Below are 20,421 nucleotides of genomic sequence, written 5' to 3'. Positions count from 1 at the left end.
ATCTCTATCCACTATCATAACTGTAGAGCTGGTGAATTAACAAAACACTTCAACCCTGCCTCCTAGAAGCTTCACATGCAATTATTTTGCAACAGAAAATGAATTTTTATATAAACATTATGAATGCTAGTTTCCATTTTATGTTAAAATATTAAGGAAATATTATTTATTAGTGCATCTGGAAAGTTGTAAAAACACATTCAGCAACAGTGTTTAGAGTAACTACATCATTATCAATATTTTTTCTGTTTTTTTTTTCTGGTTATGTTTATGCACTGGCAGCAGCTGCTTTAGATTTAGTAAAGAACTGCAAGGTTTACTGCAAAAAATACCTAAAATGACCTAAAGCACAAAATATGATACATCAATTAACATTTAGGCACATTTAAGTGCTTTGTACACCCATCAGCCACTCCCCTCCAGCTCTATTGTGGTTTGCAAGTGCTCGGACCCATTGCCAGTGATTGTAATTTGCACACACAGCGACCACTTTGTTAGCTCATATTACTCTGGTATACAGTGTGGTAACATTCTCACCTGCTGTTTGGTTGACAATTTTTCTCAGTTAGATAAAACTCAAGTCCTTGTTCTTTTGAACAACCATAAATGTACTGGGTTTGACCTGTACCCATGACGTTTTTCATTAAGCTTTTAACACTAACTTTCTACTGCTACCCACCGGTGTAGCATAAATATCCTTACATATCTTGTTCTTCTCTGGTGTTTCACGGCAGTTCGGCATTATAGTGTCTCACTACCGCCATCTTGTGTCCGCATTCTACATCACTGTCTCCCTATTTGCCATATTATCTTATTCTCCATCACTTATTTTCAATATTTAGCTTATGTAACAATTAGTTTAGAGATTTTATTCGTTTTTACAAGTAGGCCTACAGATCTTTTCTACACAGTTTCTACCATTACAAAGCTTTTCTACATACATATATTGAAGCTCATAATTTTTGTGACTCTGCACTAAGCCAATAATTAACCTTTGCTTTTAGTCACTCTCAACAAACCAATGTCAACATACATCAGCTCTATCTTTTGCTCCTTGCCAAACTTTCTATCTCTCTCAGCATCTACTTTTTTGTACCATCCCCTCTCCTTGTTATTTCCACTTGGGGGGGGGGGGGGCGGAGGTCCAGTTTGGCTCACAGTGGCTATAGGAATAGGCTATATTCAGATGCTGATGGGACAGATACATGGTCCCTTAGCCTCAGTTCAACTTTTGAAGAAAACAGATTAGCTGCTTCTCAGTTAAACCGTTTTATTCCAAAACATCTGAGAATGATTTAACACCTCATGCACAATAGTCCATGCAGTTGTCAACATACTATGTCAAGCTTTCAACTGTTATGGATTCCATAAGCAGTTTCTTCAGAAAGTATTCAAACCTCTTCACTTTCTACTACATTAAAAATCGCAATTTTTTTCATTTCAAATTAAATTTACAACACAGTAAATTTACTTTCTGAAGCAACTGTAGGCCTCATTTATTAATTTTTCCTTTGGCTGCTGGATTTCAAGATTCATCACATTGAAAAGCTCTGTCTTAGGCTTATAGCCAGGTGTGTGAAAGGTTTTGCCTGCTGGAGCATGAAAAGACAAAAAGCCCATCATTTCATGCAAAGAAATATGATGAGGAAAGTGAAATCGAGTAAACGCGTTTTTAAAAATTATATCATAAGCAATGAGCGACATCAACAAGTCATGTTCTGTTGCCTCATATGTGAGGAGGTCAGATGCTATTAGATAAGACACACACACACACACACACACTTCGAAAAAAATAACATTACAACATAATAAAACAGGAAAACATGATACTAATAGATTGCTGAGGATTCGTGGAGCTGGACAGATATCCACTTCAATACTACAATATTAGGGACCATTTGTCTTTCACTGTGTTTAGCACTGTAATATTTTAACTCTCATAATTATTTTGTGTTATGCTCCTTAGATCAGTGACACTAATGATGTTATGGGAGAAGAGATGTAACACTGCACACATTTGAATGAAAAGATTTGAAAGATGAGTATTTCTAGGAAGTACTCCTAGGAATCATATAGTAGTAACTGTAAACTTCTGCTCATTTACTCTCAAGGTCCTTTCAAAACAATTAAAATATATGTGGTATGGAGGAAAGCTGATAATAAGATAAACAAATAAAAAATGCTGATAGCATGTATCAAATCCAACAACATTATGGCATCATTACATATATTATCATTTCTATTACTTTATTTATTGACATTATTAGACAGGTTTGACTGATAATTGGGTTGACCAGTGTACTGAGCAGATATTTTCATTGGATAAAGGTGACTATGTTTTTTCTATTGCTCTAAAAAATGTGATCTTTATAATAAATGTAGTGGAGTACAGTACACATGGGGTAATGAAGTAATGCTCTACTGTGTACAACCTGTATGAATGACATAAAAACCCAACAGTAAAACACTGACCATAGTGACTGGAAATCTGAGGTCACCTGTACATGTGGTATTATAAACTAACAAGCTACTTACTTTTGAATCAGAAATGACACATTCTGAATACGTATGCTAGTAAACAACTTAAAATAATGACATTTAACTCTTCATTTTAGGTCACATTTTAAGCATTTTAAACTTTTGTACATTCTCATTCTCCAACATCATCATCACATACATTCAAATATTTGTTAATATTACATTTAGACTCCCTGGCCTATGAATTTGAGGCAAACAAAATTTGGCCGACATGCTGGCATATTTTTCAAAAGGAGATCAGTTCAGCATACATCTTCTTGCACTGGTTTCTCCATGTTCATGTGCACTGATCCAAACAGCTGGGAAAGCCCTAAAAGCCCATGACATTTTAACACCAAAGTCTTCTGCCACTAGAGAGCAGTAGTCCTCCATTTCATCCACAGCGTGATTTGAATCTGACTTCTATGAGGTGCTTCTCACTTTGCCCATATTTTACAAGGAATATGACTCTCAGCTAGCAGGTCTATAAATTCTCCATTTGTCACAATAATCCCTCTGTAGTTTCTCAGGCAAATGTCAGCTGCTGTTGCATATCATCGGCTCCACCCATCCTGTGCTGCTGGACAGTCAGTCTCTGAACCAACATCCAAACTCACACTCTAATGATGCTGATGGAGGAGGAGGCTCTGTGAAGCTGCAAAAGCAGAAAACAGAGATGGCGCTGTGTGCATAAACATGAGTCAGAGACACACATGAACTGCCACGTGCCTCTCACAGATTTACCTACTAATCCATGACCTGTTCCCACCCACAAATTTGTGTTTGAGTTTGACATTTAATATGCAAATCTAATGGCTCCCAGTGGGCATAGGTCAGCTGAAGCTCTCACTTAATTGTGTTCAGATTTGGGTTGTTTTGGCACTAAAATGTCAGAAATTAGAAATAATGCTGACTGTGAGCAGGATGACGAGGCTGTCCTTATCAAGGCAACCACACATAAAATGAACTTGTGAAATCAAGATGCAGTGCTAGCAGAACAAAAACCTGGCTACACATGAAGACAGGATGTAAACTTCCAAATGTTCATTTTTGTTGTTTATTTCTTCCTTGCACTTGTGTGTACTCTATATATGTGACTGCATGCACCAATGTGTATTCTTGCAGATCCGCTACACAAATGATGAGCCATGGTTCATTTAGTTTCATTCACATACTACAGTTGTTCTTGTTGTTAACTTATTCACGCACATATGATCCTAGCTTTGGTTCCAAGTTTTGGAAATATTATAAAATGCAGTCTGTTCATGCTGCAAAGCCAAATGATCACTGTTAACATGATTGCAAATGTACTTTTACCACTGGAAGTTTTTACTATTGATGCATCTGACTGCTCTTGCTTGGTGCTGTAGCTAGCTGCCAGTGATAGCCAAGACAGTGTCACCTAAAACTCCAATTTATCAACACAGCTTCACTCCTATTTGGAAACAAATCTACCTTGTCAGTCTGCTCACTTTTACTGAGCACTTGACTGAATAGATGCACAGAGCACTGTTTTATATTTAGCCATGATGGCAGCAGCTCTGGTTGCTAGGTGATCTCTACACAAAGGCTCTTCAGAGGAAGCAAAATCTGATGCATTGTAGAGAAGTGCTGCAACAAAATTAAGAAGTTTGCTAAATGAAGTTCAGCAGTTGGAGGAGAGATGAGTCACCCTGCTGCTGCGTACGGCTCTGTTGTGGTAGATGGGCGAGCTGCCAGTTGAAGTGTTGTAATAGGAGGAGGTCGCACGGACCAGCGGCCGCTTGGCTTTCTCCTTGGTGCCATTGGAGTCGCTGTCTTTGATGATGTCATATTGTCGGCAGAAGAGGGCGATGACAGCTGGGATGGAGAAAGAGAGTCGAGAAAGTAAAAGCAAAGCATTTTCAGTTGTATTCATCTGAATGTTATAGACAGATTACTGATCGGGCCTACTGAGCATGGGGCTAAAAACCTCTGTCTGATGTGACTGCTAAATCTAACAACACGCACAAAGGTATGCAAACTGACTAGGAGATGCAAAACAACTATAAATACATGTAAAACCACCAAAAATAGACACAAAAGTCCCCAAAAAGATGCAAAATGGTCCAATGTAGATACAAAAAGACGACTCTGGGAATCTGTGGCTCTTGGTCAGATGTAGGAGCTACTACATGTCTGTGCACTTGGGCCTGATGTTTCAATATATTCCAAATACATCTGTATCTCCACATAGTCAAGCAGATACATCAACACACCCACACATGCAGAGACACACAGACATCCAGGCTGACCTGCCCACAGCAGCAGCACAGTGGTGATAATAAGTAGCTCTCCTGTCTGTAGGCGAGGAGTCATACCCAGACCTTCCATCGCTGGTTCATCTGAGGACAAAGATTGACTGATCTCAAATGTTATCCATGATCAACATTTACATGTGCAGTGATGACATTAATTAGATAGTGGTTTAATATAAATTTGAGTTGTGCTTGTTTACGGTGGTCTAGGACTCCAGCTGGATAGTGGTCAGTCCTCTCCAGAGTCCTGAAGTGGACAGCGCGACTGGGTGGGCTGTCACCATGGAGCCCGACAGACTGCACCTAAATCCAAAAAAGAAACAGCAGAAAGACAGCTCTTTAAATGAAAGTCTATATAACACTGAATAGAAGCTGGCTCACAAGGGTGTATTTAAGTGAGCTAATGGTGCGTTGACTTTTGTCTGGGATCCTGAATGATCACTGGAGGATGAATGGAGCTGTAAATGTAGACAACAGAGGGAATACAGACTTGAGCTGTGTTTAGGGCATTTTCAGTAAAAACCCATCAATAAATGAAGCTACTTACAAAACAATTAACAACTTTGATGGTGTATTTCTCATTCAGACAGAGTAATGAGATGTTTCTTGTGGCTATAGTGGCATTTGATAACCAAAAATATGAACTTCAACAGGCATAAAGGGAGAAACAACCAATCACAGAGGCACAATTACATGCACAAGGGGTCTCACAGTGCTGCAGAGAGCGTTGTCTCTACTGAAACACTGAAGTCAAACTGTGGAGTTTGACTGCAAGTCATTCTAGGAAAATGACTAACCAGGGCGCCAGTGGGTACAGTTTCATTGCAAATGACGGTCATGTGTAACACTATAGAAGATGTAGTCTCTGTAAAGTGTCTTTGAGCAAAACACCAAGCCCTAATCTGTCAACAATTCAGTCAACGGGGAAATTCTCATTTTTATAATGAACTCAGAGGTCCATTTTCTGTGGTCTTTGTGCTGGTGAGGCTTCACAGCTTTGCTCAATGACACTTTTGCAACACATCCACTTGCTGATGAGTGTATTTAACCAAGTCCTCCGTCTGAAGGCCAATTTGTATCTGCCTATTAAGTTACAATGGATTATAAAACTTTCAAAGAGTGATGGTAATGGAGCCACATTAGCCACATTAGGCACCGCTGTAGTTTGTGGTGGTTTTGATTCAAGCGACTCTCAGCTGTAATAAGTAACATGCATGTGGCATAAAGAAAGTGTTACCGGTTTAGCTGAAGTATAAGCAGAATAACATAACATGTTTAAAATGCAATTTATCATCAGTAAAATTCATCATTTACAGCTGCAGACATCTGTATCCCTGCCATTGAATCAACAAACTTATTTTGATGTGGGGTTTGCTTTTACAATTCCCACATCCTCTTGCAGTAAGGTTAGCACTGTAGCTGTTGTCTTGTTGAGCTGCAAATGTTATACAGCCATAACATGATCACTGACAACCCCAAACTAGATGCAGCTTTTTAAAACAAGATAAAAGTGTGTTGGAGTCTGACCTGGATGCTGTAGTGTGTGTCCTCATCCAGGTCCCACAGCACACACCAGCGGCTGGACGTGTTCACCTCTCGGATGGAGCGCTGCATCAGGCCATCCTGCCTCTGGAGACAAAACCCGTAAGAAGACAAGACACATGTTCAAATGTATGATGAATGCTCCCACACAAACATGCACACAAATTGCATGTAACTGAAAGGAACTGAAAGAAAGCCTTTGGAATTGATCGTTACATTCAGATGGCAATTTGAGTATTATGATCCCCTGACAGATGCAGGGCTGTAGTGTCTTGTCTTAGAGGTAAAATCGAGGTGTATATGCAAAAAACCACTTAGGGATCATGCTTAATTTAACAGCAGGATACATTTGCTGAACAGATTCATCATTATGTTACTATTTTGAGTGAGATGTTACAAGCGCAAATACAAGTTCTGCTATAACAAGCAGCTTCACCTCATACAAATTCACCTCCAACACTGAAACGCTGCAGAATATCAGGTCTGCAGGCAAGGTAACATCATCAATAGTACAACAGTGCAGGCAGGTATACCGTGCTAGTGCAAAAAACTGCCTTTAAGACAAATACTGTCTTGTGGGTTAATATGTGAACACATTTAAACTTGCTGATTTTTTAAAATTCTCTTACTTTTATTCTTAGATTTAACCCTGACATCATTTTATATTCAGAATAAGAACAGAGTATATGTGTTTGTACCTAGTTCTTATGTAAGGCCCACAGATTTTGGCCAATTTAAAACTTTTTTCTACACAAAATCATAAAAATAGCAATTATTAAACAACAACAGGGACAGAAAGAATCTTTACATCTTTTAGTTTTAACTGCAGGCACCCTGATGAGAACAGACCAAAGTCCATTTGCAGAGGATCATCAGAGAAATCCAGAAAGACTCTGGTTTTCTTCAGGCTTATTTACAGGTGACAAAGCTGGGCCTGACTTGTCCCAGTATCTTCCTCTTAAACATACACAAGATCCTTAAGAAATTATATTCTCCAGAAACTGCATTAGCCTTCAATTCATAATACATTCATGATTAGCTGAAACCAGCTCAGTGTTTCAAGAAATTCTATAAAACATTCTAAAATACACCATCACGTCTCTTGCATTTAAATGTTAAAGGGTTAACAGCTGCTTAGTAAGCATCCCATTCTTCCTTACCAACTTTGCTTTCCACTGGATTAAATTGTACCATCCAACCAATGGTGGGCATTAAAGTCTAGTTTAGAATCAGACATACAGTCTTATGCAAAAGTTTAGGCACCCCTTGATAAATAACAGATTTTGGTGATTTTTTATTTGAACAGATGTTAACACAGTTTCTCTTGGAAATGGAAAAAATGCACAATATTTTCTGCAAACAGTGATGCATAGTTACTTCTTATGCCATAAATTGAACAAAAATAAAAAATAAAAACATGATTATGGCATGGTGCAAAAGTTTGGGCACCCTAAGAGTTCCAGAGTCTCAAAGTCTCTCACAAGGTATCAGACCTTAATCAGCTCGTTAGATCTGATGCACAGCAACAGCTGTCATTGGTAAATGCCAATTTCAAAGCTGTACAAATACTTTGACTCTTCAAACCTTGTGCACACACTTGTGGACACCCAGCAACCATGGGTTCCTCTAAGCAGCTGTGTAAGACCCTGAAAATGAAAGTTATTGATGCCCACAATGCAGGAGAAGGCTACAAGAAGATAGCAAAGCGTTGTCAGCTTGCAGTTTCCACAGTAAGAAATGTAATTAAGAGATGGCAGATCAGGGGAACTGTGGAGGTCAAGATGAGGAAAATATTGTGCATTTTTTCCATTTCCAAGAGAAACTGTGTTAACATCTGTTCAAATAAAAAATCACCAAAATCTGTTATTTATCAAGGGGTGCCTAAACTTTTGCATAAGACTGTAGGTTTTCCAAAGAAAATGTGGTGGTGAAGCACCAACAGCTGAGGGGACGTCGATAAACAGAAGGCTGCAGGACATTCGAGGCCCTCCAGAGATCTGAATCAGTGGCGTCCCCGGCTCCTTTGGCAGGCAGCAAGCGACCGAAGGAAGGTTTTGTTGCACCATAGCGCTGTAAGAGCATAATATAAAATATCTTTATGGGGCTTAAAAGGGTTGTTGATCAATACCAGTGACTCAGCTGTGAGTCTGCAAGATTCTCTGATTTTGGAACAGACATTTTAAATCCCCTTAATTTAAAAATGCTGTTAAAGCAACTGGCCTTCCATCAGTTATTACATATTAAATGGTTTTATTTACAGAGGAGCTAAAGTACTGTTATCCACCCTGGTAAGTGCCTGCAGTCTGTCCCTCAAGCTAAATACAAACAAAACCAGGCTGTATATTTCCTGAGAGGCAAAATCCAGGGCAAACAAAGTGTAAAACCCTCCGAAGTGCCTGTAGGAGTTGAAGGCAACATTTTATTTTTGCCTTTGTTTCATGTTTCTAAAATTTTCCACTGCCAAACAGTATAATCTGCCCTTCACATGGGAGTAGGGGATGACACTACAGACAGTAGTAAGCTGTTCCTGAAGTGATTATATGTTATCTGTAAAATGGGAAACTAGATTTTGAAAAGTGAGGAGGATGTGTCCTTTTCATCCCCAGTGGACATTGTGCCCTTGGCATTTGATGCAATGTCAATGATAAACAGTGCTCAAGGAAGGTGAACTGTACTGGGGCAATTATTTTCCAGTAGTAGCAATGCCACAGAGTTCTATATATAAAAAAGAAGAATATAAGACCAAATATGAAACAACCTTACTAAACCAAAGGGTTTCAAGGATGATTTGTACTCCTGGCTGTACAAGATGCCATGACACCTTTATACAAAGAAAAGATCAGTATAGCATGACATGAAAGGTTCACCCTGACTTTTCTTCTCAGCTGGATAGATTTATTATAGCCTTGTGTGTTGTGGTTCAGTTGAGACAGACCAATGCCTCAGACACCTTTTAAAAAATATCTGAAGGTTCAAAAGAGGTATGAAGTCTCCCTCTAGGTAACCTCAGTAAAATGCTTCTTGAATGAGGATGGACTCTGGAGTCTACTATTTTTAGGTCAAGAAAATAGATAGCAGCTTCGTGCATGTCAGCAGAGAAGCGCAGCAGAGTGCAGCTCTGTTCTTGACAATTTTATTATAGTTGACAGGCTACAGCTTAAAGCAAACATTATCAGCTGCCCTAGCATTGATTTATTTGATCAACATCCACCTGCATACTCACACTAATCAATAACTATTATTTTGTTTGTGATAATGTTGGGTTGATGAATCAGCATAAGTATCGTTAGGAGTTTTAGATACACTGTCTTAAATTGGGTCGCTTCCAATGTGTTTGTGAGCATTGTTGCTTCTTGTGTAAATCTCAGAAACCAGTGCTCTGAGATTTGGAACAACTTCATATGAGTGAAGCATCTCTTTGTCTGGGCTGATTCACTCATCCTGCTTCTCCTTCACAAACAGAAGGCTCAGCTTGTTATTGAAACGTACACTATATGAAGCGATGTCCTAAAGCAGCCAGTACGTGGGTCCAAATCAGAGCTAAAGCGTGACTTAGGACCACAACTGCTTGCTTTTCAAAGCAAAATAAGATTTGCTTGATTGATAGGAGAGTAGCAGCCTTTTGTAGAACTGCATTTCTTGAGGTTTTTGCCCTTTTGTACACTTCCACCCTTATCCAGATTGACTGCTGATAACAGCAGGAAAAAAGAAGCTCAGTCGATAAAAACCTCCTGCACAGATGCCCGCTGCATCGATCTGCTCCCATCACTTATCCTTTTAATATTTGAGTAAGTGCTTTCTATATACACCTTTGCCATGTCTGCCTCTACAGTGAGACCAGCCCCCACAAAATGTATGAGTCGCCTTTTGTCAAACAGCGGGCCTCAAAAACTGATTAAAATGAGCTGAGCAAAGATTACAGCCTGGAGTTCAGGAGATGTGAGACCAACAAAATGTGATTCTATATGAGCAGAATTAATGTAAAATGACTACTGATTCCCAGGCAGGGGTACTTATACTGTAGTATACTGCAGTAAGTGATAGCTACTACATAGCTAAAAATGAATCAACAGATAGCTAAAGGTAATGGATTAATCTGAAATAGTTCAATAGTTAATAGAGCAAGTGACAAATGTTCAAAATAGCTAAAAGTACAAACAGTTTAAATAGCAGTAGTAATAGATAAATGGTGGGGATATATACAGTAAATAGATCAAAGTCATGCATAGATATAGCTTGAATAAATTACTTAATATGACACGACATGAAAACATTGTTTCAGAACCACTGGTCTAGACGTTGTCTGCTTTTTCTTGCTAAATGGAAAATTCTGGGACTTCTTTTGCCTGAAAACTTTTGTAATCAGGAGATGTCTTTTTTTAATATTACTTTAAGTACTTTGGTCAACCCGCAGCCAGCCTTGCCATTCACTAGCCTTTCAACAAGTTAAATGTTTATGAGCACATTTCTTTAGCACTGCCAAACATTAAGTAGACAACAGCTCGTGATAAAGAGTCTTTGAGCAAAATGCTGACTACTGGCCTCACGAATGGCACAGCACTTAGAAACCCCAGGCATCAGCAGGAGGAAAAAAGCAAAGAATCTGTTGCTCTAGAAGTGTAAACAATCACAAATACAATTACGTAATACAATTCTGAAAAGGCTGTTTTTTAGCCCCGAGCACTTCAGCAATCCAAGTTGTCTGTTGTTTTAAGAATTTATATCCCTTCAGTTTGTTTCCCTGCAGAATTAATTGGACTTCAAGCAAATGAGAGCAGATAGCAAGAAAGGGTTAGATCAGCGCAAATCTGACAAGAGTGTGACGGGGAGACTGAGAAATTACTTTCATTTTCAAGCTTTTAAAAAAATTAAACCAATTAAGAAAAACCAATCTTTGAGTTCAAACTGCCACCCCAGTGAGTACTCGTACACACACAGATACACACTTACAGTGATGATACATGACTGCTCTACTGCACCTGCTGTGAGATAGCGTATCCAATGACAGCATCTCCCTGAGGGACGTTCCACGTCACCATGGCTGAGTGTGCCCTCAGCTGGGTCACCGATACATTCACTGGGGCTGCTGGCACAGCTGTTAACACACACACACACTTGCGTTACCTCTTAGGGACAGTCAGTGGCCAACACTTCAGCATATTTGCAGAGCATTCATTTCCTACTGTCGCAAAAAATAAATAAATGAAAGCTGGCCACAAATATGTGGACATTCCAACATGATACCCATATGGGATTTTTTTGTATTCCCAAACCATGGGTGTTAATCTGCTTCTATAACAGCCCCCACTCTATGGGTTCAGACTTGAAGAAGGCTGAAGAGATTTTTAGCCCTTCATGCTAAAATAGTGATGTCCAGGCGACAGTGGTGTGGTGGGTAGAACAGTCATCTCCCAACCGGAAGGTTGATGGTTCAAATCTCAGTGCCTGTAGTACGCATGTCAAAGTGTCCTTGGGCAAGACACTGAACCCCCCTGTTGCCTGTGATGGCGGCACGTATGCATGCAGCCCTTGGCTCCAAACATAGTTTCGTTATACGTGTTACAATGACAATAAATACCTCTGATCTGTAGTGGTAAGGCCCAGCTCCCTGTCCAAGTGTCCTTGAGCAAGACAATGAATGGTGGGGATGAATCTCCCATCTCTTCTACTAAGTGACTGTAACATGTCAGCTAAATGGCTAAAATGCAAATATACGATCATGAGCAAAAGATGAGAAACACACACATAGTGTACTTGCAGGCTAATGACTCTCTGGGGACATGGTAGAAATGATGAGAAATCCAAAGCGCTCGCTAAGTAAGAGTGAGATTTTTTTATATCACTGAAGCATCAGTAAATGCTGTGACTTCCACTGAGACTTTCCTTGTTTGCATTTGTCAAGAGAACCGTGGGAATAAGGAAGGGAGAAAAGAAAGAAAATTGTAAGTAGGGACAAAAGAGACAAGACTGAGCCATATAAAGAGGGGAGTATTAAAGACTGAAAGAAAGAATGATGAAAACATAATCAGACATAATAAAGAAAGACAAAATGAGAAAAAGTAAAACAAAAAGACAAAGAAACAAAAGAAGGCAAAAAAAAATCTAAAATGAAAGAAAGCAGACGTCTTTCTATGACCTTCCTCTTGGTGATGACAGAACATCTAATAGAATCAATAACTGGATTTTTACTGTGAGTCAGGAACTATTGATGAGTTCAGCTCATCCCACCTTGTACAGCAGGACAAGAATGGTGCTTCACATTTCTCATCAATGCAGAAAGCCATGACTATGTGCCCAAAGAGTGTGTGTGCGTGTGTGTGTGTGATTAAAAAAAAACATCAGAAGGGAAAATGAGCCAGTACAGAAGCCAATTAGGGCATCAAGGCTAAAAGGGGCAATAAAATGCCGAGGTTTTGCATTATGGCATATTAAAGTCAAAAAAAAATTTAAAGTCTTTAGGAAAATAGAAACTGTAATGGCCCTGCAGTTACTGTGCCCATTTTTCCATTGTCATATTAGTGAGACATCATCTAAGCTCCAAGCCTCTGGGGGGTAGTTCACATAGCAGCAGATGACTGACATTTCAGAGGAGGCATTGTTAACTCCCCAGTCTGCTACTGGGGCATGCTATAGCGCAGTACAGCTTACAAACATCCAACAAACCCTTATATTGTTGATTAGCATTTGAAGATACCTGCATTCAGTTACTACTATTTCCATTACTTTTATTTCACTATTTAACTGCTTAATACACTGAGCCAACTAATTCAGCCATCTATCCAATACCACCTGTTTTTCTTGTTCTGTTACTTTAAAGCTACTCTGCCTAATTTCTTTTCATCCTATGGGTGCCTGGTTGGGACAAACTGCAAAACACAGTCTACACTCCAAATCTAAAAATTATTTTCAAAATATGATCAAATGATCTACTTTAGGCTCCATCATAACAAAAAAATGTAAAAATTGAAAGACCTATGTTATTATTATTGTGTAGCCCTTTTCAGTACATATTTATTCTAAACTAATAATTCGACTATGTATACCATAAATTCGGAAACTTTTAATTCCACTTCTGAGGTGTGCATTATCTACTAATATATGAAGTTTTTAGTACTATTTGTTCATGTCAAGGGAAGGTCCAAATACAAATATTAATTGCACTAGGGATAGTGTCACGTTTGCCCAGCGGCACCCTCCTCTCTTCCTTTCCTCATACTAGTCTGCTCCCTTGCACTGATTGCACTATTCGACACACCTGTCCCGCTTCCCTGATTACTCACCAGCTGCGCCTCGTTAATTTTCCTCCTTACTTATACACTGCTCACCGGTCACTCACCTGCCAGTTCGTTCTTTGTCTCTAGGCCCCGTACGTGTTATCATTCTGTTTTTGTTGTGTCAAGTACACCAGTATCTGTGTTCAATGTTTTCTCGAGTCTCATCCTGCCCCGCCGTCTCTGTCGTTCCACCGCTTCCATCGACCTCTCCTCTGGACCCTGGATTCATTCAGCTCTACCAGCCACCGCCTCACAGGTCGATGCACAGTCCCCATTTAACCTGTTGTTTCCATACTTCTGTGTTCTCAGCCATCATCGCCTCACCTCGACCAGCCCAGGAGTGATCCCTCCGTTCGCAGCCCGGTCCATCATTACCCATCTCCTCGTTGACTGCATGTGTTTCTGCTGCCGGTGATCGACACTCGGTCATCTCATACCACATTCCTCCTGTGTGTGTGTGTGTGTGTGTGTGTGTGTGTGTGGACATGTTTTTCCTGCTACGTGGGGACTTCTTCCTGACTCCATACCAACTCATGGGGACCTAAATTGAGGTCCCCATGGACAAGAAATTGAATTTTAGGGTGGCAACATGGTTTAGGGTTAGGTTAAGGTTAGGGTCAGGGTTAGGGTTAGGCAAGTAGTGGTTCTGGTTAAGGTTAGGGTTAGTCTACAGGAAATGCATGTAAGTCGATGTAAACCATGGACTACGAAAGAAACTGTGTGTGTGTGTGTGTGTGTGTGTGTGTGTGTGTGTGTGTATATATGTATCTATCTCACTGTTAATGCACTGTAAATAAACCTCACTGCTTGCACTGAAGTCAGCTACCTGGGTCCGTTACTTTTTCGCTCGCTCATTTTGTGTTCGAGCATTCCTAACATAGTTTTGCTGTGAAATGGAAGAGTGAACCTCCCCACTCTGACATATGATGTAATGATGGATTTTTGATTTTATTATAAACTGCCACGGTGCTGATTTTCCTCTGTTCTTTTGAATGTCCTGAGTCCACTGTCGGCATTTTTGGAGCAGTGACAACCGAAACCAATAAAATAACACTAAACCTTTTCTGTAAAAATAAATAGCTCATTTCCAGGTTGGTGGAGGCACCAGCATCGATATCAGCTCTCCAAATATTGGATGACAGAATAAAACAGCTCTCCAAATATTGGATGACAGAATAAAACAAATGCAGACCAATTCTAAAACAAAAGCAGGCAGTCAGGCTCTGGAGCATGACTGTGAATGTCAAGCTCGACCTGAAACTAACCACAACTCATTATGGAGGACTTCCCACGCTCCCTGCAGGAAATGCTGGCCTGTCTGCCAAAACTGCTTCAGAGTCATTACAGGAAAAGTACACTTTCCTTAACTGTTATACAAGAGGTTCATCAACCTTGGATACAGTGCATTGTGCTCCATCAATCTGCTTTGTTAGCTTCAACCCTACATTTCCCACAATGCCCTCTGACAGCTCACCAGGAATATGTTGCATCCAGGTGGAGTGAATGAGGGCACAGCGACACCAAGAAGGTGGGAGTTAAGAAAAAAACAGCACTTTTGTGTCAACACAACCTGTCTTGTAGCTGTAATGCATTCCAGTCCACTTCTTGATACCGTGGGTGTAAAAATTGGCCACTGCAAGTGTTGACTGAAAAATTCCTCCTTGGATAATTACTGAAAGGCTGTGCTAAATGGTAGCTGTAAAAAGATGCTCTTGTTCTTGGATTCTGAGGACCTGAAATGAAACCCATAGCTGAAACCTTCCATTTCTGAACAATTTTCTGAGATTATATTCTGGACTATACGGCCAAAGGTTTGTGGAGACTCAAACATTGCACCCATGTTTAGTCTAAACAATTTCAGACGAGTCTGTTGCTAATCAACCTCTATTTTTAAGCAAACGTTTCCACAAAGTTTTGGAACTTGGCTTTAGAGATTCACTCCTATTCAGTCCTATAAGCAAAGTTTGGAGGCACGACTGTGTACAAAGTAAATGGAAAGATGCAGGTGAGTGCAAAAAGAGGTCAATTCGCTCTAGGCAGCATATTGATTCAATCAGATGTCTAAGAAATTGGAAGAAAGCGTGGAGTCAATGATTCAGTCTGTATTCAAGCTGCTATCATCTCATCTACACAGATCTAAACCTACCTTTAATCTCAATCTTAAGAAAGTTGGTGTGTAGACTGTGGAACACAAGTACCATCAACACAGGGGATCTGCATAGTGGAATAAACTCACTCTTCTAAACTCTGTGTATACACAAATTAACGTGTCACGGATTTGGATGTGCAAACCATCCTTTGTGCATATAGTGTCTCTGGACATGAGGGCTTCTCAGGAACATACTGTATGTACACATAAAAAGTACAACAATAACAAAACTCCATCCTAGACCTACACACACACAAAGTCAGGAGAAAAAACATATTTAAACCTATGTTCCCTTGTCTCTGCCAAAGACAGCTCAGCTTTCTCCAAACTCCTGTCATGTTATGGCTACTAAAACCGAAACACTTTCATCTGCCAGGGATGCAATGGACTGCACACACAATGAACAGGCTTCTGCAATTACATTATGCTCACCAGGAGGGAAGATGGGAGGGGACAGTCGGGAAGACAGGAAAGAAGATGAGAGAGAAAACAGTGGAAGATGAAGGAAGTGTGACGGTGCGAGGGATGAATGAGTCAGAGGGGGGAAATGAAGTGAACGAGAAGAGAGAGCAATTCTCTCGAGGTGATATCAAGAGAGGGAGGGCGAATTTTCAATCTTTTGCTTTTGAGAGGATATATGGACAAAGAGCAAAGTGAGAAGGCTGTTTGAGAATGAGGGACAAAGATCAATGATGGAGTGAGTGGTAAAAAAAATGTGAGAAGTGGAGGGAAGATGGACCAAGAGGAGTAGAATGTGGATATTGATTAAATGATGAAACACAGTGGTTAGGCTGGATGTTAGAGTGCACACACAGTTCTTGTTTGTCCTTGTTAGTCCTTCATGTTTTATGCCAGTTTGTGCACATGATTTATTTATGCACATTTTTTAACCATGTTAGGATGCTTTTAGCTACATTTGAGGTTTATATGAGCCACATTTGAGATGATAAAGTTTCTTTTTTTTATCATATTGTAAATTTCTAGCACCCTTTAACACACACGTCAGACTTCATCCATTCCTCCACCTACAACCCCTTAAAAATATATGTAAACCCTCCAGAAAAAGGGAATTAAACCATAAAAAGGTTGTGCTACATCTGCATTTTTTTCATAAATTAGCATTTGTATGTACAGTAAAATTGGTTAACTATCCAGGCCAATATTTGTTTACTGATATATAAGATACATAAATATCTTTCTGATGAGTAAGAACATTTGCAGTACAGAAATGCCAAAATAGTAAAAAGTATAAAGTTTATCTTCGAGAGTGTGTTGGCAAATTTGTTTTCCAAATATTAAATGTCTGCGGATCTTACTGTAATGACAACTATGTAAAAATATACAGTAGTTATTGGATCCATAGAAGACAGACTACAGCTATGCTACTGCCTAATCCTTGTCTTAGCACAAAACTGAATTAATAATTCCAAGAGGAGGAGTGGAAAAGTCAGGTTGTGTTCTCCCTCATATGTATTTTTGTCCTTATCTGGCTCTTGGAAGATCAGAAGAGCACAGATGTGCACACATGCAGTGGTTTGACCTTTCTACACGATGTGCTCTTCATTTAAACAACAGACAAACAGACAACCTTGTGTTTCTCTGCAGCCCCTAGCAACACTACAATGACGGTGCCTCCACAATAAGCCCTGTGACAGCCGCTGTTTACACCATTTCTCCTGGAATAGTCTGTGATGTACGACTTGATCCTGACAGCCGATTGTAACTCAGATCAAAGTAACAGTTTGCTGATTGACTCAGACAGCCTAATCTGGCTAATGGCTGCCTACCGCTCTGTGTGATGTATGGATGTCTGCGTGTGTGTGTGTGTGTGTGTGTGTGTGTCTGTGCTACATAGGAGCAGGAGCATTTCTACTATTCCCATTTAAAATGCCACAAATATAACACAAAACATCACTCAAATACATGTTCACAACATTTTATGAGCATTTTAGGGACTTCTGAATCATATTGGCTTAATTAAAAGTTGAACTTTTAAGTTCTTTCTTGACCCTGAACACTTCAATGACAAGTGACAACCTCCAGATCAGTGAGGGAGATTGTTTGGTCAGGAGCTATTTTCAGAGTCAAAAATAAATTTTAATATCAAAAATATTTTCTCTGTTCGTTCCTTTACTCATCCTAAAAGCTACAAAAAATGAGTTTGCAATCCCAGCACAGCGCACATGGTATCATCGGGGTCTCGGAGACTGACGGTCATTTCTGTGACAAACAGGGCTTGTTCTGCTTGGTAAAGCCAGATATGACCCTGAGCTCTTATTAGACAAAAACAGTTTCCAAGTTAATTAATTCTTCTAGAATGTGTAGAACTTTAAGGAGCTAAAATCAGAACACAAGCTGTAATCATCCAGGATGCTCTCAGTCCATAATGCTACCTGTTGCATCAAAAGGTTTTTAAAATCAGTTAATTAAACCAATTAAACCAGAGGCAGTGACAATGAGCAACAGGATGTAGTGTGGATGATGAGCTACTGTAAAGATAAGATGTTTATTACATGATGGAGAAGGTGAAAGCCATGTGGGGAAATAAACAGGCCCATTCATTGGTTAGATCAACACAGAGACTGGTGAACACAAATTAGCTGCCTCTTGGTAATCTGCCAAAGAGAAACATGCTGATTCTGTGTGATTTGCCAAAAGCCACTTTGCACAAAACCTCAGAGGGCAGGAATATGAAGAGCAGTTTGGGTGATTTAAGTGCCAGTGCAATCCTACTACACAGCTAATTAAACAGGCCAGAGAGTGAGAGGGAGGCTCTGAAATTCTAATCCCCTGATAGACATTCAATTAAGGCTTTGACCGTTTTACAACAGCTGTTTATCTAGTTGAAGTATATACAGTAAAATACAGCAACCCCCCATTATGTTTATTGGAAAAAAACACCTAACACTTATTAAAACAAGAAAAAATAAATAACTGACACAAACACCAGAGTGATCCAGGTGTGAATCTGGTCCTTTCACTGTTTAATGCTATTACTGATTATTGCTAATACTGTTAAATTTGTTAATACTGCATTCAAATTATCAATTACTTTTTGCCAGTCTGCTTATATTTCTTCCTTTATTTTGAAAGAGGTGGTTGGACAGACAAAGGAGATCTAAAACAGCTGCATGCATTTCAGCAGGTTTATTGGCTGATAAGTGTCTGGTTTACTTATATGATATTGCATTTTTCTAATGTGTTTTTGCATGTGTGCTCATGTTTGATTGTTATCATTTGTTGAATTTAGAAAGACACATATTTGTATTTCATGCTAATAAAGCACCTACAGCTTAAAGGGACTGAAACACAGAGAGGCTCACATAGGGTACGTCATACCTCGGTACAAAACCACATCATTGCCTGGATAATATTTGCTGGTTGCACCAGTATAGTCACCCTGGAAACATTGAACTGAACTTTAATTTAAGATATAGTTCATCAATCTGAGAAACACAAACACACTAAATGACAATTAAGAGACATTAAACAGAGACTCACTTGCTCCCACCAGCTCTGTTGTTTGCCAGCAGGCCAGCAGCAGCAGCAGCAGCCCGGGGTCCAGGTGAAGAGACGCGCTCATAACCTTCTGTGGCTTCGCGCACACTCACGCACACACCTCGGGTTCTTCAGCACGTTCTGCTCGTCCTTTCCCTCTCTTTATTCTCCTGCGTTTTACTGGAGGCTTCTCCACTGGGTCACTGTTGGCACATCACTCTTTTTCTTCATCCCGGCGTAATGCAGGCAAACCTTCAGGACCCTTGGTTTAATTTCCAAGTTGCACAAAGTAGGTCAGAAGGTGGGCTGCACATCTGCGAATTCAAATCTATGCGTAATGGAAAGAAAATAGCAGTCTTTTCGTTTGGATATCAAACGTGCTGAAAAGCGAGCATAATCCTGCAGCCCGTGGAAGCTAACAGGTAGTTCGACCCTCTCCGCCACTTGTCCTCAGATCTGCTTGCATCCGACGGGTTCAATTTTGCGTCAAATGTCAACTGGAGATGCAGAGAATTTCGCTTTTCTCCACGGCAGGTGGAAGGTCGCCGGACTTTCAGCTACGCGGACCGCGCTCAGGCAGCTCGGCTGTCATTTCATCGGAGAATAAACAGGGGAAATCGGCGTGATTGGAGGATTCAAATAAATAAAAAGGGGGAAAAAGAAAGAAAGACGGTGCTCAATCAGCCAATGGGGCTTGAAATGCAAAAGCACAAAGGTGGTCTTGTCCCATCCAAAGGGCGGTCGGCTGGCTTAATCTAACAGATTATGGAAAACCCGGAGGAAAAGAAAATGTCTGTGTCCGCAAGAGCCTCGGTGGCATGTCCTCTAGTCAACTACACACACACACACACACACACTCACCAATAAACACACACAGGAGGCCTGCACGGTGGTTCTTTCAGCACCGTCGTTACAAATCCAGTTACTACACAAAGAATACAGGATGAAGAGGAGGGTGGGGAGGGTGGGGGTGCGCATTTCTTCACTTGGAATTACCTGCATAACGTGAGTAATCAACAGTCATCCGAGGCAACTGTTGATTGGGCTATGTAATCAGATTACAAACACGTACCTTTACAGCAGTGACTGGATTTATTATTTAATACAGTGAATCACAATTTTTATTTACACAATCGTTTATCCATTACCAAGTATCATCCACATT

General features: G+C 40.0%; 2 protein-coding genes across 4 annotated transcripts in view; both read right to left on the bottom strand.

The window, feature by feature from the left end:
- LOC109952961 (collagen alpha-2(V) chain-like) overlaps positions 1-660 on the bottom strand; it is a 35,678-nt gene extending 35,018 nt beyond the window's left edge. For both annotated transcript variants that reach the window (XM_020588285.1, XM_020588284.1), the window contains exon 1: positions 538-660. The gene's annotated coding sequence lies outside the window, so the exon portion shown is untranslated. The remainder of the gene's footprint in view (positions 1-537) is intronic.
- A 611-nt stretch (positions 661-1,271) lies between these two features.
- Positions 1,272-20,167, bottom strand: LOC109952964 (fibronectin type III domain-containing protein 4-like). 2 transcript variants are annotated; one of them, XM_020588289.1, is made up of 7 exons: positions 19,260-20,167; positions 11,315-11,430; positions 6,321-6,422; positions 4,994-5,096; positions 4,791-4,880; positions 4,190-4,356; positions 1,272-3,172 (listed from the first exon to the last, which is right to left on the bottom strand). In XM_020588289.1, exons 1-7 carry the CDS (start codon positions 19,339-19,341, stop codon positions 3,131-3,133), a joined length of 702 nt encoding a protein of 233 aa, XP_020443945.1. In that variant the 5' UTR covers positions 19,342-20,167; the 3' UTR covers positions 1,272-3,130. The 2 variants fall into 2 exon arrangements, with proteins under 2 accessions (XP_020443945.1, XP_020443946.1); XM_020588290.1 differs by having other exon boundaries at positions 4,205-4,356.
- Positions 20,168-20,421: the final 254 nt, after the last annotated feature.

This window comes from Monopterus albus, unplaced genomic scaffold (genome assembly GCF_001952655.1).
Source record: "Monopterus albus unplaced genomic scaffold, M_albus_1.0 scaffold523.1, whole genome shotgun sequence".
Classification (NCBI taxonomy): domain Eukaryota; kingdom Metazoa; phylum Chordata; class Actinopteri; order Synbranchiformes; family Synbranchidae; genus Monopterus; species Monopterus albus.
This window is presented reverse-complemented; position numbering and strand designations above follow the sequence as displayed.